We start from the raw sequence: 24,222 nt of genomic DNA, 5'->3' as shown, positions 1-24,222 counted from the left end.
TTTGGAATTATTTTTTTCCTTTAAAGATGAGGTTGAAATCAACAAACTTCTATAACACTATTTGTACACAATTGTCAATATTTCCTCAGGACACAAATCTGTTAAATGAGTTAATAAATATATACCAGACAGTACAGTGCCTGGCACATTGTAACAAATTTTACTATTATTATTGTACTTATACCTTGAATCTCTCAGTGAAAGGTGATATTTTTCTTTAACATCGTGACAAGAACTCTAATACTTGTATCTAACATACATGCTACAGTGTATCCTGCTTTTTACAGAGTTTAGATTATGGCAGAAAGTAAAAAATACGTTCAGTCATTGAATTATATGCCTGAAACGTCCACCTTGAGCACCCCTGACCAGTTCTACAAAACAGTTTTTTTAAAAAAAATGTATTTGCACAGTGTGTAGGAGAGTTACACAGTGTGCTAGCCTCTCAGCTCAGAGTTGCAGAAAACCATCAATTGTGGACAAGAACAAAAAGAGCCAATCCACACACTCAAGTGTGTGCTGCTGTTCTATGCCTTCGGCACCCCTTGGAAGGATCAAGACACCTCTCTACCGGTGCTTCTTAACCTATCAGAGTTCTTGTCAAAAACCAAGAACGTGCTTCTAGGCCGTTTTCACTCTCTTTCGCTCACTATCTGTCACTCCTTCCCCAGGCGTGTTTGCAATAGCCCAATACCAGTTAGTCCCCTTTACCTCCAGTTTTCTTCAAGGGAGGCGGGGGCGGGGCGGGGTGGGGGTGGGGAGAAGGGAGCGAAGGAAGTGGGAAAGGAAGAGGACTACCTGTTCTCTCGTCTCAAAGGGATAAAGAAGCTCATTCACATTGTAAATGCTCAGGTTTCTACAGCCATCCTCATATTTTCACAACTCAAAGCTTTAAATTTCCCCTCTTTTTCAAGTTGATTCCCTGATTCGCTCCATTTTTAACCACTTCTCACTTCCTCATGCCCCTGATCAGGGCAAAAGTTAAACGTTGTGCAGCTGCGAAAAGCACTTTTAGGTGACTTGGGAGGGGCCAGGTCCACAGGCCCCGAGCTGGCAGGATTCACTGTAGCTCGGTGGGTGCAACCGACTAGAGCGGGCAATGCCTGCCGGGCCCGCCCCTCCCCATTCCTCCCCGCCCCGGAGCAGCAGCTCGCACCGCCGAGGAGTCCCAAAAACAGGAGAGGGGGTTGGGAGCCGGTGACTCCAAAGCCCTGGATAACTTCCCCGCCCACAGTCCCATCCATCAGCACTCGGCCTCCCGCAAACCCCGCGGGAGACACCTTCGGCCCCGCCCCTCCACAGGTCACCTCCCTCCACGCCCCTTTCCCTTGGCTCCGGCAGCCGGCAGGCAGGGAAGTGTCGTAAAGCCAGGCCCAGGAAACTTTACCCGGGGTAACAGCCGAGGCGCTTTACGGCGACGGCGGCTGGGTGAGATCCTTGGCGGCGGTGGAGGCGGCCGCGGCGGGGAAGGAGGCGGCGGCGGTGGCTGAGGAAGAGGAGTGGCGGCACCGGCGGCGGGGACCAGTGCCGGGTGAGCGGCAGGGAGAGGGCGGGGAGGTGCCGCGGGTGACAGGGTCGGCGGATGGGCCCGGGTGGACCGGGACGGTGGCCGGCTGAGCAGCTGGGCGGCGCTGACGAGCTGGGGGGGTCGGCACGGAATTGGGGGGCAGCTCCGTGAGGGACGATTTCTGCCTTTGTTCCCCCCTTGTCCGCCGCTCCCCTCCCGCTGCCCGCTCTGCTCGGCGCTCGTCGGTCGTGTCTCATGGCCTCCTCTCTCGGTCTCTGTCGCTCCTAGGATGGCGGAGGTACCGCCTGGGCCTAGCAGCCTCCTCCCACCACCAGCACCTCCGGCCCCGGCGGCGGCGGAGCCCCGTTGCCCCTTCCCGGCGGGGGCTGCCCTCGCCTGCTGCAGCGAGGACGAGGAGGACGACGAGGAGCATGAAGGCGTTGGCGGCAGGAGCCGGGCTGGCGGCGAGGCGACGGCGGCGGCCAAGAGGCATCCGTGCCTCCGCTGCCCGGAGCCGCCGCAGGAGCAGCAGCAGCTCAACGGATTGATCAGCCCCGAACTGCGACACCTCCGGGCGGCCGCTTCCCTCAAGAGCAAGGTCCTGAGTGCAACCGAGGCGGCCACGAGCACGGCCAACCCCGACGGGGGCCCCAAAGCGACTGCAACAAAGGGAGTCGGGGTACACTCGGGCGAGAGACCCCTTCACTCCCTCCCCAATAATGCAAGAACTGCGCTCCCCAGCCCGGCAGAGGCAGCGGCTGCGAGCGACCCCGCGGCGGCCCGCAATGGACTGGCCGAGGGCACGGAGGAGGAGGAAGACGAGCAGGTGCGGCTGCTGTCTTCGTCCCTGACCGCTGGTTGCAGTTTAAGAAGTCCCTCGGGCCGGGAGGTCGAGCCTGGGGAGGATCGGACGATACGATATGTCCGATATGAATCCGAGCTACAAATGCCCGATATCATGAGACTGATCACCAAAGATCTGTCTGAACCCTACTCCATTTATACGTATAGATATTTTATCCACAACTGGCCACAGCTGTGCTTCTTGGTAAGTGGTTGGAATGAAAAGAGGGTGAGCCCAACTGAGATCCAGGCCACGCAGGGCAGGGAGCTTGAGGGCCGAGAATTGGCCGTGGATGTATCCTCGTGCTTTTCAGATGTATGTTACATGATGTAAAATGTGTGTACACATTCCTAGTTATTTAATGAAACTGTTCTGAAGGTAAGACTCAATGATTTGGGTTAACTTGACACTGATGAAAGTGCAGCAAGCCTTATGATGCATGTTTCACTGGGGTGGGGGTGGGGGGGTCTTGTGTCCTGTTTACATTAGCTTAGAGTCATGTTTAACCGTCTTTAATTACCTTCCCTCGTCCTCAGAGCACTTTTCAGTCATTTAATTTGAACTTGGTTCTGTTCGGATACAGGCCTTATTAATCTCGATTACAGCATAATCAGGGAAGAGTGTATTCATAAACATGTTTTGGTGAACATGATTGTCAGTAAACTTTCTGTGGGTACATTGGAGAATTAAATCTTACAAGTATGTTCAGTAATTATGGAGATTGTTTCCTTTTACTCCAACAGGACAATTAAGAGTTGTAGCCAGTCTGTTTTTTCTAGAGGGTGCCACTAACACTTCTGGTGACTGAAAGACTCCTGAAACTTGAGCAAAATATTCTTTTGTGAAAACTTACCTGTGAATTTGTTACTAGTATTTTTTTTTTTAAAAAAGAAATTGGTCAGAGATATGTTTAAACACTGGTACTTGGCTTGTGTAGGGTGTAGTTGACATAAGTTTTTTATTTACATGTAAGTCCAAAAAACTATTGAATAAGCTGAATAATTTTTTTCAACTTACATACTATTGGCAGTACCAGTAATTTCTTTATAGTAATATTGACCCAATTTCAGTCTGTGTGAAACTTTTAACACAAATGTTGACTGCAGATCAGGATGTTTTGTATCACTGTACATAACATATTGTTTCCATTGAATTATATGAATGGTGACACGCTTTTAAGGAACATTTTATTACATGTGAAGCTAAAAGCGACCATTACTATTTATTGTTCTAACATTTGCTTGGTTATACTTAATAGTTCATGCATTATGTTTTGACAATACTTTGAAAGTCTTTTTGATTCTATAGTTTGGTGGTAATCTGAAAATATAATCTGGGTATTGTAGATAATGGTTGTTTTGTTATTTTGCTTAAACTTCAATTTAATACATTTGTTTAAGCTGTAGGTACTATTTTATGATGTAGAAAATTTCTCTTTTAGGTTTGTTAGCATTGTATCAAAGGTCTAAGACATGTCTGTGTTGGTGAACATGGGAAGATGACTTACAGCACTATTACAAATGTCATATCAGATGCTATTATATTTGCTAAATATTTAAATTGATTTAATTGTAAGTTAACCCACAGTAGTATATATTTGAGTCACATATTAAATTGAAATAGATGTTTTTCTGTCAGTTCCAGAAACTGGTTGTGCATATAAGATATGTAGTCAACTTTGAGTCCTGATAGTATGTAGGCCTCCCAACTTGGCTGCCATTTTAGACTCTGGTAAATGTGATATTAGTAAACTTTAGTCTTGATTTTATATAGACCCCTCTTAATTCACCAGCTAATTTGTACTTTAGCCTTTAATAGCCAAAGTTTATATTAAATTCTGAATACCTGGAAATTGAGATGCACAAGTGGTTGTCCTATAAGATTCACTAGTGCAAGCACGAATCTGGATGTATTGAATAATAAAACAGTAGTTAAACAACAGAGGCCCACTTAGAACTGGAATTTATGTTGGCATGTTTTTAAATTTGAGTTTCCCATAAGAACTGTTTATTTTAAGTCATTTCTGTAAGGATCCTAGAGAGAGAATTACGGCCCAACTTTTAATTTTTTCCACTTTTCATGAAAAAATAAAGATCTGAGTGACTTAAAATGTTTAATTATCCAGATATTTAGTATCAGAAAGGTAAAGGTAGAACCTAGGTGTCTGGCCTCTCATTATGGTAATAAGAACCTGGAAAAATGGCATACCCTTGACTCATTTTGTACAATTCATTATGTCACAAAGTTGTCTTCATTAAGGGATAGTTGCCTTAAAAATATTGTTCTCAAAAGCTTAGAAACCTCCAAATGTTCATGATTTCCATGGGTAACCTGTAAATGGGTCAAATGGAATATATGGGGTTGAACCATACAGAATTGCTAGTACTTGATTGGCTAACAAGAATGACAAGTTTCTTATAATTTTTTTCAAATAACGTAACAGATGTAAAAATACAAGAGTACAAATGTGAGGCACTGTCAGTTACTCTGTATTTTACCTGTTAGTGTTCATGGTATTTTGGTTGTTGATACCTTTTAGAAGTTCTTAAATTTACTACTAACAGTGTAATATAGTACTTCCGTTTATTTGTTCTAAATTTAACTTTCTGGCTTCCTTCAGTTTTCTATTTGTAGTGTTCTGGAATTTTGTAATCTCTGTTTCACACAATTTATGTTTTTCATAATTTTATCGACCAACAAACCTTTGTCCTTATAGAGTTAAATCTTAATCTTGCCAGTGATTTTTGAATTCCAGTACTTGAAAAAACACATTTTAATAGCATGAGTCTTAAAAGTATGTGCAGAAGCTTTTTATTTGAAAATATCATAAAGCAATTTAGTGATTGTTGTAAATGTATATTTATCAACAATTTATCGTGAAAGAATGTAGTATCTATCTTTACTAGCAACTTTTTTATTAATAGTGTATCGTACATTGGGCTTTTATTTTTAGATGAAATGTACAACTTGGTTTTTGCTTCTCTAGATTCTTAATTAGGAAAATATTCAATCTTGTCTAAGAATGAAATAATATAGTATTTTGTTTGCTTTTTACTTTCTTGAGCAAAGAACAAAGATATGCTCGAAATTCCTGTTTAATTTGAAAGTATTGTTTAGTTGTAGTCAGTGATTTTAATTTTTTCTTGATTGAATGGCTTTAACATCTGTAAGGTGTAGCTGTCCTTTATTTTTATGTCAGAGGTTAATATAGACTTTCTTTCATATCAGGTGAGCTTAGTTTATGAGGTCAGGTCACAATTTTTTTCTAGCCCTTTTAAAGTACCATTTGATCTGATGAGTTTACATGTGAATATTTGTGTTTGAAGTGAGTTATTCAGAAAATGCTGTCATGAGGATTGTGGGGGTATAGCTCAGTGGTAGCATGCTGGGTTCAATCTCCAGCACCAAAAAGAAAAGGGAAAAAAAAAAATGCTGTCAGTGGCTGAGCATGTAGCTCAGTAGTAGATGGCATATAGGGGCCCTGAGTTCAATCCCTAGCACCAAAAAGAAAAAAAAAGTCAGAGACTTGTTTGATCAAATAACTTGTGTGTGCCAAAAGAACATTTAATTTTCAAAAGAATTAAAGCACATTGATTTATTGTAAATGAAAAAAAAGATGGAAATAATTTTAGAGGTTTATTGACCCAATATAATTTTGGAATGTGTGATAAAACAGAAATGAACTAGTGTGGGTTGTTGAATTTAATATCCCTTCAGAGGGATTTTTCTGACCTATTTTAGGTTTGTGTGAAATGGATTAGAATTATCTTGCCTAAAAAAGATTTCTCCACAGTTTATTAAAAAAAAAAAAGAGTGAGCCTTTAATCAATTTATGGAATAAATTATTAAATTTATAGAATGACAGGCTAAAAAAATGTTACGACAAATAAAGTTAAAATATGTCTTAGGTATAAATTGAGCTCTGTTATTAACTTTTAACCCAACCTATTTTTGTTGTTGAAATTATTTCTTCTGCCAAGGTAATTTACCGAAAAGAAGTACTGCTTGCTGACACATTATTAAACAGTTAGAGATATTACCCTGTTTTATATTCATCAGAATATAATATTAGAACTTTTTTTAAAATCAGTTTTGGGATTTTTAAAATATGTTTGCGGTGATGACACTGGAAATGTTAGTGAAAATGGGGGATTACTAGCATTTATTTAACATGTAGCCTCTAACACTTTGGGAAGCTGACAAAATAGAAACTGACAAAATAATTAATCATATTCATTAATGTAAATCTCTGATTTTGAGCTATAGAGAGCTTTATGACAATGACCTGTAATCAGGAGTATTCTAAAATTAAGACCATCATTTACTTAGTCTTTGGAATACTTCAATAACAAAATCTCGAATCTAAGCAATATTTTACAAATAATATTCCTTTTCCTGAAAATTTATAAACTTTTTTCTTGATCAAAATCTTATCATTCAGGTATAAATGTTATGTAATATTGTTCATTAAAACTTTATTATAAAAACTTATAATATTCTGCTGATGGGAAAATTGTATAATGTTTCATCTTATACTTATGAATACATTTTTTTCTTTAAAAAACTTTGCTCACCTGTTCCCCCTTCCCAAAACTTAAGTAGGTCTTTATTGCATGTAATTGTAATTTTAAGTTCCTCACGTATAATCTTATAAAGTACTTGATTGTTTACTTTGTGAAAAATCTTTTTCCTCCAGGCTTTGATAAGCATGAGAAATTCATGTTCTAAAAATATTGAGAGACTTTTAAAAACTGGAACATTTGAAGGAGTTTTGGGATTCAGATTTCTGAAACTTTTGTGGTTGCTGTCATTATCTCTTCCTCTTTCAAAAATGCTGACCAATGGTTGGTTGCTGTTTTCCCTGGGTAATTGTGTAGTACCTTTTAGCAATGTATTCTTCATAACTGTTTGTTTATTTTTAAGGCCATGGTAGGGGAGGAGTGTGTAGGTGCCATCGTTTGCAAGTTGGATATGCACAAAAAGATGTTCCGCAGAGGTTATATAGCCATGTTAGCTGTGGATTCCAAATACAGGAGAAATGGCATTGGTAAGATAAATATTATTTCAATAAAAGGGTGACTTAAGTTATTTTCATTTTTTTGTGTTTTAAAACAAAAGATTTAAATGTAAATATATAGAAATGAAGGTAAAGGAAGAAAATTAAAAGTTGTTTTTATTTTAAAGTAATATATCCAGAAAGGCCTTAAAATGAATTTCTTTTCTTGTTAATGATTTTAGAGATTTCTTTTGGGGGTAGTAATGGGGATTGAATCCAGTGGTGCTCTATCACTGAACTGTATCTCCAGCCCCTTTTATTTATTTATTTTTATTTTGAGACAGGTTCTTACTAAGTTGCTCAGGCCAACCTTGAACTTGCAATCAATCTTCCTGCCTCAGGAATCCCAAATAGCTGGGATTAAAGATGTGCACCACTCTGCCCTGCTAGAGAATTATTATTATTTTGGGGGTACTGGGGATTGAACTAAGGAGCACTCAACCAATGAGCTACATCCCCAGCTCTATTTTGTTTTTTATTTAGAGACAGGGTCTCACTGAGTTGCTTATGCCTCACTTTTTCCGAGGTGGGCTTTGAACTCACCATCCTCCTATCTCAGCCTCCCAAGCCTCTGGGATTACAGGTGTGCACAATTAAACCTGGCTAGAGATTGTTTTTTTTTTTTTAACAAGTAGAAGGTGATCAGTTCACATCTTCAAACCTTTTTTTTTCTGATCACATTCAAAATGCTCTGCATTATATTAAGTACAAGAGATGCTGCAGTTTTTAATAGCATTATGAGGGCACTTGATCCTATTCCTGAAGCAACTGTTCATCCTTGGGTTACGTGGATCTGAATCAAGCCCAAAGTATGAAATAATTGTTATTGTTACTTTGTGCTAGTTGTCAAACATATTTCAACTTAAGGGAGGCTCAGGAAAGGAGAACTGATTATTTCTTACTAGTTCCAAATTCACCTCTTTGGGGTCTACCTTTCCCAGCATGTTTAATTAATCTTATGCTCATGGTTTATAATGGTGGTTAAAACCACCTGGGTGATTTAAAAGCAAGTGTTTTGGCCTTTTTCCCTGGAATCATGTTTATCCTGTCAGGTAGGAGTAAAACTTCCCCCAGTGACTGAAATAAGCCTACTTAAGAACCATGCTGGGCTAGTGGCTCACTCCTATAATCTCCATGTCTCTAGAGGCTGAGGCAGTTTCAAGGCCAGCCTCAGAAACTTAGAACCTGTCTCAAAAATAAATAAATAAGTAAATAAGTAAGTCTGGAAGTATAGCACATTGGGTCCCTGGGTTCATTCTACAGTACAAAATACAGTACAAAAGAGAGGAAAAAAAAAACACTGTTCTAGTTCTAGTGTCTACTGGCTTTTTTTTTTTTCCCCCATGATGGAAGATTGGAAGTTTAGGTAAGCAAACATTTGTCTAAAGCATGCCAAATTGTGGGATGTACTTAAGCAAGTATTCATGAAATAATACTTGATATCTGTACCAATATTTAATTATTAGCAATTTTGTTACTTGCAGCTTTTGGAAACAGTAAATGAACATTATTGTCTTAACATAAGACTATTTCATATAGTATTTGATGTCATGAGAAATTATCATAAATAGGTTTACTTAATGTTAAGGTGTTTTTGTTTGTTTGCTCTTTTTTTGAGACAGAGTCTCATTATGTTGCCTAGGCTGGCCTTGAATTCCTGGGCTCAAAAGATCCTGCTTCAGCTTCCCAAGTAGCCGTGACTATAGGCATGTGCCACTGTGCCTGCCAATATATTAGGTTTAACTGACTTTTTTTTTTTTAATAGTATTGTAATTTCCATTAAAAATTTTTAATTAATTAGACTTGTTTTGTAGACCAAGTTTAATTTTCAGTGGATTGAAAAGAGCTGATAGGACTTACTTGTGAAAAATGATAGGGAGTTGTTTGGCTAGTTCATAGGGCAGAAACCATTTGCTTTAGGGTTACATTCTGGCCTTCAGATACAATTTGTGTGGCCCATGAAATGAATACATACTAGTATGCATGATTTGAAAACTAAGAGGTTTTTAAACTGAAATTTGTCTTTTTGTCTTAAAATCATTTGGAAGTTTTTTCTTTCAGTGTGTCAGGTATTTCTGATCCAAAGTAGGATACATTTGCTAGACATTTACAGATAACACCACTGACATCATTAAGAATACCAAACTTAGTTGCACCTAGGGTCACTATAAGATTTGTAGGAACTAAGTGTCTTGGCCTGGTGTGGGCACAGCAGTTCCTGTGAAGCTGTCTTGTGCCTTGCTCAGATCGTGCAGTTCTGGCTAGCACATGGTAGTCATGGGTTGCTCTGGCCATATCACATCATGGTTGCTCTAGCCATCTCTTTTTCCTTTCTTCCTACCTTCAAACAATAAAACAAACTCCTGCTTGGGGCAAATAATTACATCTTAGAAAAAAGAATGTATCAGGAGATAATTCTTTCAAGAGGAACCTTAAATTGTTTGTGTCTAAATTCCCTTTGGTTCCTCTCAGCTTATATCTAAATTATTTTTTCGCACTTAATTTGAGGTGATCAGCATATCCGCATTCATGATAGAGCCTAACATTTTACATATTTGTGCTTATTATGAATATGAATAAACTAATAATATTTTTCCTTCATTAATGCTCAGATCTATATTCTAGGTACTAACTTGGTTAAGAAAGCTATATATGCCATGGTTGAAGGAGACTGTGATGAGGTAAGTTTTTCTTAATGCTTAATGCCTTTATCCTAGGCAGTATTATACTGAGTATTTTATAAATATTCTATAATAATAGTAACATTTCACTTGGAAACTTATTACACAAATGCATCAAGAATTACATTCTATTTAAAAACATAAATTGTGACATAGAATAAATTTTAAGATAATGGAGCTAAAAAATCTTCAAAATGTAAAGGTGAAATCTTAGACATTTTTGGTAAATAACTGGTTTTTATAACTTTTTTATCAGTTAAGTCATTTAAGGTAGGTCTTACTACAAACCCAATTTTAATTTGTTTAAGAATTCACCTTAGTCTTAGTGTCTAATATCTTTTTCTTTTTAAACTATGGGAAAAGTATCAGTCCGTGTTAAGGATATTTCACACTTGAAAAAAATCTCTAAGCATTAAGCATAAATAATAAGGGTGTCAGGGAATGACTTTTTAAGAGTAAAACCTTCTGTATATTAATTTAAGGGGATCTTCTCTTTTAACTTATTTTTAAGACCAAATGGCAGATATAATTTGTTAATATTCTTACAACATTGTGCTTTACGTATGTACTCAGTAAACATCAGTGATGATTGGGATGTTAACATTTACTGTTGTACAGTGTGGAAGGGAACAAACTCAAACTAGAGAAGCACAGATGTCTTTACTATGACAGTGGTAACCAAGGAGAAGAAAAGTTGTATTGTACTTCTCAAGACAGTTGTCTTGCGGGGGGCGGGGGGCAAATGTACCTTAGGAAGTTCTCAAAGTACATGAAATTAGATAATTTTTTCACCAGATTATAAAAAATTCGTTTTTGTGACTTTTTTTTTTAAAAAAGCAGGGTTTTTTTTTTTTTTAGGTCCAAAATTTATATAGATATTAATTATGTATTTTGTTTACAAAATCACCATCCACCATCTTCACACTTTTCTTTTTTTTTTTTGGTACCAAGGATTGAACCCAGGGGTGTTTAACTACTGAGTCAGCCTTTTCTTTTTATTTTGAGACTGGGCCTGCTAGGTTACTTAGAGCCTTGAGAGGTTGCTGAGGCTGGTTTTGAGCCTGTCATACTCCTGTCTTAGCCTCCCAATCACTGGGATTACAGGCATCCACTACCATGCCTAGCAACACTCTTTAATTCTTTTTTTTTTTTTTTTTTAGTTTTTTTTATTTGTAGAAATACCTTTAGTTGATTTATTTACTTTTTATGTGGTGCTGAGGATTGAACCCAGTGCCTCACATGTGTGAAGCAAGCGTTCTACCACTGAACCGAAATCCCAGCCCCTCTTTAATTCTTTATCCTTCTTTCCACCTATAGCTAATAAGCATCCTTCCATTTTCTAAGTATACATTTATGTAAGTGTGTAACTTTTTTGTACAAATGAAATCATTCTTGTGCAGTAATAATTGTTTTTATTTAACACCATCTCAATGTGTTTTCATGTTAAAACAGAGATTTACTGCAGAGTATTTTCAAGCTCCTGGTTCACCTTAGTCTATACTTTTAATCACACTAAATAATGGTTATATGATATATGGCCTATAGACATTGGGTAGCACAGTGAAGTCATTTTAGGATTTAAAGATATTTCATTTTACTCTTAATGGATAGCTCTTGGTTGGTGAAGGAACTCACATCATTTATGATAACTTTCAGTATCCAAAAGTAAAATATCAGAAATCCAAGCCATTTACATGGCTGGTAACTAAATTTGCAGGAGGTAATTGAACTGGATGAGTTCATGAATGTAGGTCTCTATGTTTGGACCACTGCCATGCTAGCTTAGCTCATCAAGAAGAAAAGTCAGGCTTTATAAAAAGTTACTTAGCAGTTTGGAGAATTCTTTGGGTTTGTTAGACTGTTTTGATCTTCTGTTGAATAGAGTCATTTCTGGTGGGAAGGTTAGAGGCAGGGAGTATTCTGTTTCTATGGTTAAGCCTTTTATGAATTACCCTGAGGCTGTGTACTTTACCTTAATTGATCACATTTATATTAATATAGTATTGGCTTTTCTTTGAAAGTTCTAAGGTATGATACAGAGAATTTGATGCTAATGTTTAGTCTCAAGGTTAAATCCTAAATTAGTGATATACTTTAGGATAGAACAGTCTTTTCATTGTGGGCCTGAAAATCTAATGCTGGTTCATTTTTCTTCCTTTTAAAGCAATGAATATTGCTTAATGTTAGGTTTAATGTTAATGGCGATGGTTTCTCCATGAACTTTTTCATCTTATATGATTTATTCTTGCAATTGAGTATCTTTGCTTCAGGATTAGAGAACTTTTCCTTGATTTTTTTTTTTAATTGCTTATCTATGTCCCACATTGCTCAGATAATTTATTGTATGAAGGGACAGAGCTCTTGTTTGTGCTTTCACTCCCCTTTCCTTTAGTTTTAAACCAGAACAGCAACACTTTTTCACTTTTAATTTTTGATAGTATAGTGTATGTGTTGCTTTTGTTTCCTTATCATTTTATCCATTTGGTTTGGTTTCTGCCCTTCCACTATTGTAAAACTACCTTTTCATTGATGTATCTGCTAGATCCAGTAGCTTCTTGGTTTTTTCCTGCTTATTAAAATACTTCTGTCTTTTAAGACCCAATTTAATACCAACAGTAGTACCTAGTTTTTCTTAATTTTTCTGAACAGATCAGTTGCACCTTCTGCATTTTTCTTGACTTTTTTTTTTTCTTTTTAATACTTTCTGCACTTACATTCACTTTCAGTGTCTGTGCCTTAACCACTGAGGGACAGAGTACTTAGGTTGCATTTGTGATAGAGTAAACGGCTCATAAATATTTGTTGAGTCATTAGTTCTGTGTTGCTAGCATAGTGTTTATACCTCTATTTTAAGGAGCACATTTGAATTTTGGCTTATATGAGTTGTTAACTTGTCTTTTTTTTTTTTTTTTTTTAACTTTATGGAAGCTTTCTAAGAACAGCAATTGCCTTATTTTTTTTTTTTTTTGTATACAATGCCTAACATTTAAAAAGCAAAAGGCTTCTGCAGAATTAGCCAAGTTGTTAAAATATGTTTTGGTTAAAAAATAAATAAATAAAATATGTTAGGTGCAGTGGCTCATGCCTTTAATCAGAGTGACTCAGGAGGCTGAGGTAAGGAGGATTGCAAGTTTGAGGCCAGCCTTAGCAACTTAGACCCTCAGCAATTTAGTGAGACCCTTGTCTCAGAATAAAAAATAAAAGGGGCTGGGAATGTGACTTAGTGGTAAAATGTTCCTGGGTTCGATCCCTAGTGCCAAAAAAAAAAAAAAAAAAAAAAAAGAAAGAAAAGAAATTGCTCTTTATTAATAGTTTTGAGGAAAATTTTGAAATTTTAATTCTCAAAGAATATAGTGACCAGTTATCAAACATTAAACATGTGATTTTACTTTCATTAAATTAGGCCAAGCTTCCTTTCTTTTAAAGGGTCAAGAAATAATAGCTTATCTGAAAACCTATCTTTGTTTTTGTTATTATGATGCCTGGGATTCAACCTAGAGCCTTGAGTATGCAAAGCAGGCTCTCCACTATTGAATTACACTTCCAGCCCTAAGAATTTTAAATTACTTCCTTTTCTCTCCTTTCCCTCTTTCCCTTTTTTCTTCTCTCCCCCCCCCTTTCTCCCCACCCCCTTCTCTTTCTCTCTTTCTTAAACCCAGGGCTGCATGCATGTAGTTCTACCACTGAGCTGCATCCCTAGCCCTTAAATTATATTTTCTGTTACTTAGATTGTGCTGCTGTTTCTGATATTCTTACAAAGATATTTTTAACTCTGTGGACCTATTAACAGATAAATGCACATCCTATCAGTTTATATTTTCTCTTTACTGAATATGTGACTTTAATGTTTATATTGTTCTTTATTCTACTAGCCATTTTAATTTCAGAATTTAAAAAGCAAAAGTTAGTAAATAGAGTTGAAATATAGATCATGTGGTTGCCCAAATAATAATTCTACTTTTTTCTGGCTCAGTAGATATATTCACTTTGCCTTACTGTGATTTTGCCAACATTTTATATCAAAATTAAACATGTTAAAACAGCATAGCTATTTTTCACTTCTTTACATTTGGCATACCAACCAAAAAAATTATAGCATCATAAAAAAGAAATAAATAGAGCTGGGGTTGTGGCTCAGTGGCAGAGCACTTTCCTTGCAGATGTGAGGCACTGGGTTTGATCCTCAGTGTCCCATAAAAATAAATAAACAAAATAAAAATATTGTGTCTATCTATAACTAAAAAAAAAATTTTAAAAAGTGGATTTGTTGTTTCATGACTAAAAAGTGCAGTATCCATATGCTGATCTCCTTTAGCTTGAATTTGGTTACACCCCCATGCTCTGGCTGCCATATGTATAGCAGCTAAGACAAGTATCAGGTTTGTGTTTCACATTAAAGGGTAAGATAAATACAGATTACTTGAGTGAGTTCCTAAAATATGATTTTATAAGTAAAATCTGTAAACCTAATTATAGTATATCTGCATGGTAACTATTTTTTGTACTTTTTTCTGAAATAAATTAGTATATGTACATGTAATTGATCAGTCTAGTTAACAGGACTTTTACTGTTTTAAACTATAGCTATCCTTGGAAAAAAAATTTTTTTTAAGATTCAAGATATGATTATTATATTAATATCCAGAATGAAATATGATCATAATACAATAGAATCAGAATTTCTTTTTTAAAAAATTTTTAATAGTTGTCTATGGACCTTTATTTATTTATATGTGGTGCTGAGAATTGAACCCAGTGCGTCACAAATGCTAGTCAAGCGCTCTACCTCTGAGCCGCAACTCCAGCCCCTAGAATTTCTTAATGGAACTTAAATATGTAGTATGTAACCTTAAAATGTTTTTAGTTGAAAATCATGTCCTTTCCCTGCCCTGTACTTAGGATTGAACCTGAGGCCTTGTGCATTTCTCCCTTTTCTATAATGTTTAGTACAGAAAACTTGGAAAATATAAAAAATCTACTGCCTACCTTTCTAGCATATACATTTTGGTGCTGCCATTTCTTAAAATGCATATGTTTAGTTTTAATAGGTAGTTTCTCTCTTGTGTAAATAATATCTCTGTAACTTAATTGTATATTGTTTACAATTTGCTTTTAAATCCAAGACTTCCCTTATAGCTTAATTTGCTTTTTTCCTAATGCTTATTTCTAGCAATATACAAGTAATACACATGACATTTTGGTAAATTCTAGATGTGTAATGGTCTACTGTATTTTATACTATTAAAAGAATAAAATATATTAGCAATAATGACTAAACTAGATTAAGTTATTTTTTGGTTAGAATAAATACATGTAAGGGTAGGAAGATCCAATCATTCATTTTTTTTTCACCCTGATATTGTAACTGATGACTTCTTAGCACTTTAATTATATATTTATCATTACATTTTTTAATGTGTTTAATAATTATATGTTTAACATTTTTATTTCACTAGAAATGTATTTTTGGCTTGGTTATATAGTCTGCTGGGTAAATAATAGAATAAAATGGAGTTATTAAAATGTAAGGATTTGGCCGGGCACAGTGGCACACACCTGTAATCCCAGCTGCTTGGAAGGCAGGAGGATTGCAAGTTCAAAGCAAGGCGATAAGCAACTCAGTGAGACCCTGTCTCTAAATAAAATACAAAATAGATCTGGGGATATGGCTCAGTGGCTGAGTGCCCCTGAGTTCACTCTCTGCTACCCCCCTTCCCCCCCCCCCCCCCCACACACATACACAAAAAGGATTTGGCATAAATAGTTTGGCCTAATTAAAGAACTGGCCACTTGGCATCTGTGTGATTATAAGAAAATCATTTAACTTTTTCTACCATCACTTTGTGCAATATGATGGTAATTCTGATCATAGTAGGATGTTGTTAAGAGCAATAATTAGTTGTTCAACAAATACCAGTGGAAGGTCTGCTAGTTGACATACAGTATGCCAGTGGACATGCCTGCTCTCTAGAATCTTCCAGCTTAGAATATTGAAAAATACTGATCTAAATCATAGAGATTTGGCTTGCCCTGATAATGGTTGTTGCTGAGAGAATCAGTGGAATATCACAGTAATTCCTTTTCTCTGTTAAATAGGATTCAACTTTGTCATGTTTCTTTATGATCAAAAAAATCCTCAATTATCCTTTGGTTTCTTATGTAATACTTCCATGTTGAAGAATAAGAGAAGCTTTAAGTAAATTTCCAGTGTAAACCCAAATTTTCCTTTTTTTTTTTTTTTTTTTTTAAGAGAGAGTGTGTGAGAGAGAGAGAGAGAGAGAACTTTAATATTTATTTTTTAGTTTTCGGCAGACACGACATCTTTGTTTTGTATGTGGTGCTAAGGATCGAACCCGGGCCGCACTCATGCCTTGTGAGCGTGCGCTACCGCTTGAGCCACATCCCCAGCCCCCAAATTTTCTTTTAACATAAAAATTTAAGTGGTTAAGTATTTAAAAGTAGTTTTCTTTTCCTAGCATTTTCAGTTGTGTCAAATAATATATGGTATCTTTATTTAGAAAATGTGAGTGTGCTAAGGGAATCTTTACATTTTAATTAGAGTAGCCTTTTATGTAATTTTTTTCTGTGTAATTGGGCTTTATTTTATTAATTGTCAAGATGATGACAAACCAGAATTAAATTCCTAACCACACCTCAATTGTGTTTGTGTAGCTATAGTGAGCCTTAGATGTGTTCTGAATATTTTTAGATGGCTGAATATTAACAAAGGTGGACTTAGATCCCCTTTATCCTGTCCAATGTAGGTTTGAGCTCCTTTTTGCTGCTTTATTTTATTCTGGGAAACAATTGGGGAAAGTACAGAAGATTGGTTACTACTAAGCTCTGGTTCATATTTGGACTCTGGTTTGTCCTTACTCTACTGGTTGTCTTAAGTTTCATTCATCTGTAAAATAGAGGTAGCCATATGTTCTTCATAGGTTTGCTATAAAAATAAAATGACATAATTCTTTTTATTTTTATGAAGTCAATTACAAATTTTACATTGTTACAGCTTTAGTGGTTCTCATATACATGGCCTTGATTTAACATTTTAGCTGTAATTAGGTGCTGACCTAATAACAGAATTCCAGGAATTACCCAACAAAATTGTTCAAAACTGAAAACTTGCATTAATCAGACAGGAATGTTTCAAATTGTAGCATGACATACATTACTAGACTAGAAATTGAATTGTGTGTGTGTTGCGTGTGTGTTTAAGAGCAGAGAGAAATTGAATTTTAATTCTTATCTTTAATTTATTTGCTGTATAAAAGTCTTCCTAAGAATATTTTCACTTGATCTTGAACTGTCAATTACTTGCTTTTTAAAAATCTTTCAAAGGTTTGGATTTAGCATGCTATTTGCTTTTATGGGTTAATTGCATTGGTAATTGCTTTCAGAAGATGCTTTTGCTTTATATTCTCTGATCATTTAAAAGCATGGCAATACCTTTTTTGTAATATTCATGTAATGTATATCATACAATGAAAGATGCTAAGGACATATTTTATTAACAAATATTTAAGAGATTTCAGTGTGGTAGACAGTATGGTGCAGAGGAAACAGGTGTGAAGGTGGTTTGCATTGTCCCTGCCCATTAGGCTCACCAGCTAGGAAAGGTGACACATGCATTGAATGTTTCATTGGAGCAGTCCAGTGGTTGTAGGATTAGTATAAAAGGAAAATGAGTATTCCATCTAATCTGAAAGGGAAGGCCAAGGCCCAAAACAATGGGGATAGAAGGAATAGTCTTTCATGGTAGGTTCCAGAGACTGAAAATTTAGTGTTGAACATAAAAACAGTAGGAGAGAAACTTAAAGCAAAGTTGGAAACATTGAGACCATATTTTAATGTACATTTTAGGATTCTAGATTATTTTTAGATTGTGGACTTCATCTTGAGGATAAAAGAGTCAGTAAATTATTATAAGTAGGGTGTTAAGAACATCACTACTTGTAGATGGTGGGAGACCTCTTGAGTTAGGGAACTCTTAAAATTACAATAAGATTTGATGGGAGTTTGGACTAGAGTGGTATGAGTGGGAATGGAAAGAGAATCAATTTGAGACAATAGTTTTTGAGGGAATTGACAGTATTCACTGGATGTTTGTAGGTGGGTGGAGAGTAAAGTTTCAAAGATGATCCTGAGTTTCAGATATGAAGCTTTGGTGTGGTGTTATGGAAATCCTATTTACAGAGAGAGAGAATTATAGAGAAAGATCAGGCCATGAATTTAATTTTGGATATGATAAGTCAAAGGGTACTACTTTTTCTCTATTTACATCTGTTATTTTAATTCTTGCCTTGATAGTTTGAGATAGCACAGGAATAGCTTCATATGCTTTACTTGGACCTTTGTTTTATTGTACTTTGCCATTTTTTCTTTCCACTCTATAAATACCTAAGTGTTATGACACCATAATAGTAACTATAGCTCACTGTATTGATAATTCTTCAGTGAGGTAGGTGAGAATCAATAGAAAAGGCAAATAGAATTATATGTTTATTTATATAATGATATCTATTTTAACCTACCCTAAAGTTTGAGTATCACTGATCTGAATTATCAGACTTTCTCTGCAAAAGGCCAGGTACTAAATATTTATAGGCTTTATGGACCATAGCGTTGTATGGCAACTGCTCAGCTCTGCCAAGAAAGCAGCCATAGGCATGTAAACAACTGGGTATGGCTATATTCCAGTAAAACTTTATTTACAGAACCCAGCAGCAAGCACATTTGGCTCAAAGTCTGTAGTTTGCAGACTCTGGTCTAGACTCTAGATAAATGTGGTAGTTGTTACCAGGATGAACGATGACATATAATGAAAATAGAGGAACAAGAGGTCAAGCTGAATAGTTTTAAGTACTGGTTTACTTTTTAAACCTTTGATGATTTTTCTTTCTTTTCCCCTTCATCTTTTGTCACCTTAATTTTTCTCTATAGGGAAATAGTTCATCTTTGTTTTAGTTTAAGAGATGTATTCTCATTTTAAAAGATTTCAAATGTCACAAAAATCAATGGAACAGAAAATAAGCCCCAGGGATCCATCCCCTCCTTGACTCAAAGATAATTACTGTTAACATTTTGATGACTTTTTTCTGTGTATCATTAATATTGTTTTCACCATTGGTTTTTAAATCAGTTTAAAAGTATATATTTTTTAAATATTTAATCTGATTATATCTTTTAAGTTTTCCAAATTATGAGATTTTAACTTAATTCTCTCATTTCTTTAAAGGTTGTTTTGGAAACAGAAATAACAAATAAGTCTGCTTTGAAACTTTATGAAAATCTTGGTTTTGTTCGAGATAAGAGGCTGTTCAGATACTATTTAAATGGAGTTGATGCACTGCGACTTAAACTGTGGCTGCGTTGAGAAATTGACATCAAGGAACAACTTCCAACAACAGAATCGACATTTGCATGCAATGCAATTTGTACAGAATTGCTTTGCAGGTGGATTTAGTAATTTCCATGCAGCTCTTACCTGTCAGTGTCTCATTGAGTGTCGCACAATATTTGTTGCACTTTGGCATGGCGCATTTGTTCTGAATTAAAAGAGATTGTTTTAAACTTCAAGAGTTCTTTTGGTACCAACAAGATGTGCCAGTTGATAGCCAAGATTTGTTCATTTTCAGAGTCTGCTGACAATGTTATTTGCATAGTGATCATTTTATCACAGAACCAGTAAATGGAACATGATTTTTGTTCCTTTAAAAAGCCAATGTAGATTGTAAAAGTCTCTAAGTATACTAACATTTCACACAAAACCTGCCATAGTTTTCTGAAAGGGGTGAGGGAAAAGCTTCAATTTTAGGTTTTATTTTTTCAATATTAAATTTTCCATTCTTGAATATTGGTACCTCAGTGATTAGTGAATGAAAAAAAATGTAGGATGGGGTATTGTTTTACAATAAGTAAAGATAACAATTAAATTGCGTCTGCCAGTGCCTGTGTAGATAAGTATATTTGTCTTCATCTCTAGGTTTTTAATGCATGCTGTCTTTTCCTTTTCTTTAAGGCTTTTACAAGAAAACTTTGTTTTTATTTAAATTCTAAATTTGATAATAAATTATTTCAGATTTTTATAATTTGGATACTTTTTCCAGGTGAGTGACAGAGTGGTTTGCTTTAGAAGTCCCTTCTTTCTTTACAGTAAGAAGTTGAAATCTTTTTGGAAAACCTTAGAGGAATGGCTCAAAAGGGATGAGAAAAGTTGAGAGAGCAGGGAATTGCTGGGTTTTGGATGCACTTTTTTGTTTTGTTTTGCTTTATTTTTTTGGAGAGGGAATTTTTGGAAAAGAACAGAAAATTAATGTAAATTGGTGTGATTTTATTTAATCAAAATTATTGCTAAGCTGTGAAGAACAGCTTTTATATAGTAGCTGGAATTTTTTTCCCACTTGGATTCACGTTGCTTTTGTTTCTTAAAATGCTTCACTTTTGATTCTTCATCTTGGAAATAAATGTCAAGGTGCATTGTATCCATTTTAAGCTGCTTTTATTTTCTTTTCACTTGTCTGAGCAGATTGTCGGGGGAGCTTTGCTTTGTTCCTCCAGAAACACAAAAGGGAGAAATGAAAATCTTTTTTTAATGAGTTCTTTGGGTTTTCTGAACAGCTACCATGTTTATTAATTACATTGTGTTTTGGCTAATCAGTGCAATGTAACGAATTTTCAAGTTAATTGCTTTCAGTTGAGTCGGTAAATCTGTGATGGATAATTTATTTAACTGGAAAACCTAGGTACCCATAAGAAAAGAAAAGATTCATTCTCTGTGAAAACTCTTTTGTAGGAATCTATGTTGTCATTTTCATTTGGATATACTTTTGCTCTAGGATTTGGTTTGAATATTTTATGAGTATAATTACTGTATTTTTAAAACCCTACCTCCATTAACAGTTGGTAAAGGCCCCTTTTCAGGAAAGTTTGTTGCTTTTTTTTTTTTTTTTTTTTAAGGAAAGCTGCTCTTTGCTCAGTATAGTGTTTTCAAAGTGAACATGATTACAAGGACTTTTAAAATAAAGATAAACAATTTATATTTGATGAAAACTAAAGTTCCTCCTGGTGGGATCATTTATAATTCCTTATTTTAAAGAAAACATTTCCATTTTACATTTTATTTAAAAGCTTAATGTTAATGGGCAGAATATTGGTTCTATCAACATATCACGACCATAGTATTCAGCTTTTCAGCTGACCATTTTGAGTCTGTTTTTGATCAAACTTCATTTGGGTTCTAGCATTTAGAAGAATGCCAGTCATATCTTCTGTTATTATATGCTTCTGTTATTATTTTTTAATAAGAAGGAAACTAGCTGAAACAGTGTTACATGTGTCATCAAGTTATATTTCATAGCCTTATATTTGGTTCTTAGGTAATGATTGTTGTTGAACGTACATTTGATTGACTCAAATAATGGGGACAGTTGTAAAGTAGATACATGCTAATTATCAGTTCAACCATTTTTTTAATGTTTTTGCCAGAATGTTAAGGAAACCCTAACTACTGACCTTTAACCCCAGAATTGCTGAATTAATAACTAAATTGATTGCTTGGGCATTTGTAAACATGACCTTAACCATGTGACTAAAAAGTGAAATGGATGCCATATTGTTCAGCTGGTGTATGTTTAATATCAGTGTACCTTATGTCTTTAATTAGGTGTGCAAAAATTGTTCACCTAAAATTTTAATCTCTAGCATGATAATCCAGCACCAAAATTAAAAGACTCTCTTCCAGTTGAAATAGCATCAAACATTCACTTACTTTGATAACAGACTTACATTTTTCTCATATCAGCTTGAAATAGTTCCATTTATAATTGATAGAGTGGGTTCACTTGGCTAAAAACTGAGCAAAATTGGTGCAACTTTCTTTTAATGGGGTGCTGCCTCTTTAAGACTGACTGTACTTTATCCACTGACACTGGTTTAGCAGTTGGTACTGCTGAACATTTTTATACATGCTACCATGAAGCTATATATGTTAGTGTTAAAGAAGCTAACGGGTATACTATCATTTTTGGTATGTGGGCTATTATTTCCCTTACCTTGGGATGAAGCTACTTACTCTAGAGAAGTCCACAGATCAGAAACCAGACAGTAGTTTTTGAAGTTGAAGCCAGCAAAATAAGAAAAAAGTACTATTAAAAAATTGGTTTTGATATTTTCTGCCTCTCTCTTCTCCAAATTACCCTCCCCCCTTGCTCGACAAATCTATGTAAAGGAGTTTGTTTGTCACGTTTCAACTTTACCTTGCCCTGTGTTATGATGTTGGCTGACATGTATAAGACTGGATGTGTATATTTATTATGGTGTCTAAAAAATCATGAAGTTCATCACTTTGGAGGAGCGTAGATAAAATCAAATTAGTAGCGCATCAGAGTTATTTTTCAGTGCACCATGACATCATTAAAATGAGTGCTATAATGTTACAGGGCTTTCAGGTTTGTAAAAACATAACCATAAATTATATTGACGTCAGATATGAGTTGAGTATCTATAAAATATCACGTGTATCTCAAAATATTGGACTGCTGTTTGATGACTGGATATTGCTGCATAATTTTCTCTTATTGTCCCATATTCTTTTGGAGAGAGAGATTTAATGGGATTTGAAATGTGCAAGCTGTCTAAATAAGATGCAGTCAAATAAAGTATGGTTAAGTTGTGTTTGCATTTTTCTTTAAGATACAGCTGTGTGCATTTGTGATTTTTTTTTTTTTTTTTTGGTTTTTTTTTTTGCTTTTACTCAGAGAAACAAGAAGCAATCTATAATGTTCCCACTTCCTGCCTCCCATCCAAGAGTTATTTGGAAGCAGTAATAAACAGTTGTGTTTGTTCTACTTTGTGTTCTGACAAAGTAAATTTGAAAGTAACGTGAACTTGATTTTTCTAAAAGTACTCAGTTCATATGTCAGATATCAGTACACATGAGAGTTTTTTGCGTGCATTAAACTGAAAATTATTATTCTGAGAATAAAGTTAGCAGTTTATTTCTGAGAATTTTTATTTTGGTTTACTATTTTTTGCATAGTGCCTCCTTGTGTTAGTAATATTTTTCCCTTTTGCTAAGACACAAAGGTAAAATAGAGCACTATTTTAATAGAGCACTGAGGTAGAAAAGGGCTTTTTGCCCTATTCTTGTGGAAACTTTAGTAGTTTTGCATGCTTTCATAATTTTAAGAGTTTTGGATATTAGTAGGATTAGATGATCTGTTTTCATCATATAACTCCTACATTTTTATTGTGCATGACAAGTATTCATTTGTTCTTTATGGTAATGTGAAAATATCTAATTCATGATTTAGTTGGGTCTTATGTGAACTCAAAATACTTTATAAATATTCACTCTTAAACACCAATTGATGCAGTTGGTTTATACCTTGACTCAGATTAGGTTTAACCTGTAGCCAGAGGTATAGTGATGAATAGGGGTTAAAAAAAAAAATCTCATGAGCATATAGAGCAGCTGCACTTTTTTCAGATCAGTTCTCTGAAGATGGAAATGCTCCTTGCACTCTTCAGTATGGTAGCCACTAGTCACAAATAGCTACTGAGCCCTTAATTGTGACTACTGTGAATGAAGTACTGAATTTTTAATTTTATTAATTGAAATTAGTCACATGTGGTCAGTGGCAACTGTATTGGTCAGCACAGCTTTAGATAATATGTAAGTAATAACAGAAAAGCATATTTTACACTTTAATTTATTAAAATATGAAATAAAAAGATCACAAATTGCCTCTGGGCAAAAGAACACACTGCCCACGGATGATGTGGTTTTCTGAGAAATGCAGCTCTTTCAGTTTTGTTCTTAGAACTTTAAGTTGCAGAGATGCACAGAGTCAAGTGTCAAAATTGGTTTCTGATGAGACTCTCCTATCCTTTTAGCCTTACAGTATGATTTGTAGTTAGGCCTAACAGTTTCTCATTTTAGATGAATTTAAAAATCATTTCATTTCTAAATGAAATTGATCTTTATATTTCACCAGTGGTCTACTTGGAACATGGAGGTTTGTAACATTTACACTTTTAAATTCTGAAAAATCACTTATGGTCATGAGGCCAAAGGCTGCATTTTTGTTTCTGAGCAAACCAGATTAAGCAAAGTATTACCCTAACCCTAGCT

The 24,222-nt window shown here is 35.4% G+C and overlaps 1 protein-coding gene across 1 annotated transcript; it reads left to right on the top strand.

Annotated features, from left to right (window-relative positions):
- The first annotated feature begins 1,398 nt into the window (after window positions 1-1,398).
- On the top strand, window positions 1,399-22,784 carry Naa30 (N-alpha-acetyltransferase 30, NatC catalytic subunit). Its single transcript, XM_046461433.2, has 5 exons — window positions 1,399-1,531; window positions 1,796-2,555; window positions 7,275-7,398; window positions 10,033-10,088; window positions 19,327-22,784. The coding sequence occupies exons 2-5, from the start codon at window positions 1,797-1,799 to the stop codon at window positions 19,462-19,464; spliced, it is 1,077 nt and encodes a 358-aa protein (XP_046317389.1). The 5' UTR covers window positions 1,399-1,531; window position 1,796; the 3' UTR covers window positions 19,465-22,784.
- The last annotated feature ends 1,438 nt before the right edge of the window (window positions 22,785-24,222 follow it).

The sequence above is a fragment of the Marmota monax genome, unplaced genomic scaffold (genome assembly GCF_021218885.2).
Source record: "Marmota monax isolate L192 unplaced genomic scaffold, Marmota_monax_Labrador192_F-V1.1 WCK01_AAM20220418_F8-fsc00001, whole genome shotgun sequence".
Lineage (NCBI taxonomy): Eukaryota > Metazoa > Chordata > Mammalia > Rodentia > Sciuridae > Marmota > Marmota monax.
Note: the sequence above shows the minus strand (reverse complement) of the source record. Positions and strands in the feature narration are given on the sequence as shown.

Coding starts and splice junctions, on each gene's coding strand:
- Naa30 (XM_046461433.2), top strand. CDS start 1,797: ATGGCGGAGGTACCGCCTGGGCCTAGCAGCCTCCTCCCACCACCAGCA. Junction 2,556..7,274: donor GGCCACAGCTGTGCTTCTTG/GTAAGTGGTTGG, acceptor TTTATTTTTAAG/GCCATGGTAGGGGAGGAGTG. Junction 10,089..19,326: donor TTGAAGGAGACTGTGATGAG/GTAAGTTTTTCT, acceptor ATTTCTTTAAAG/GTTGTTTTGGAAACAGAAAT.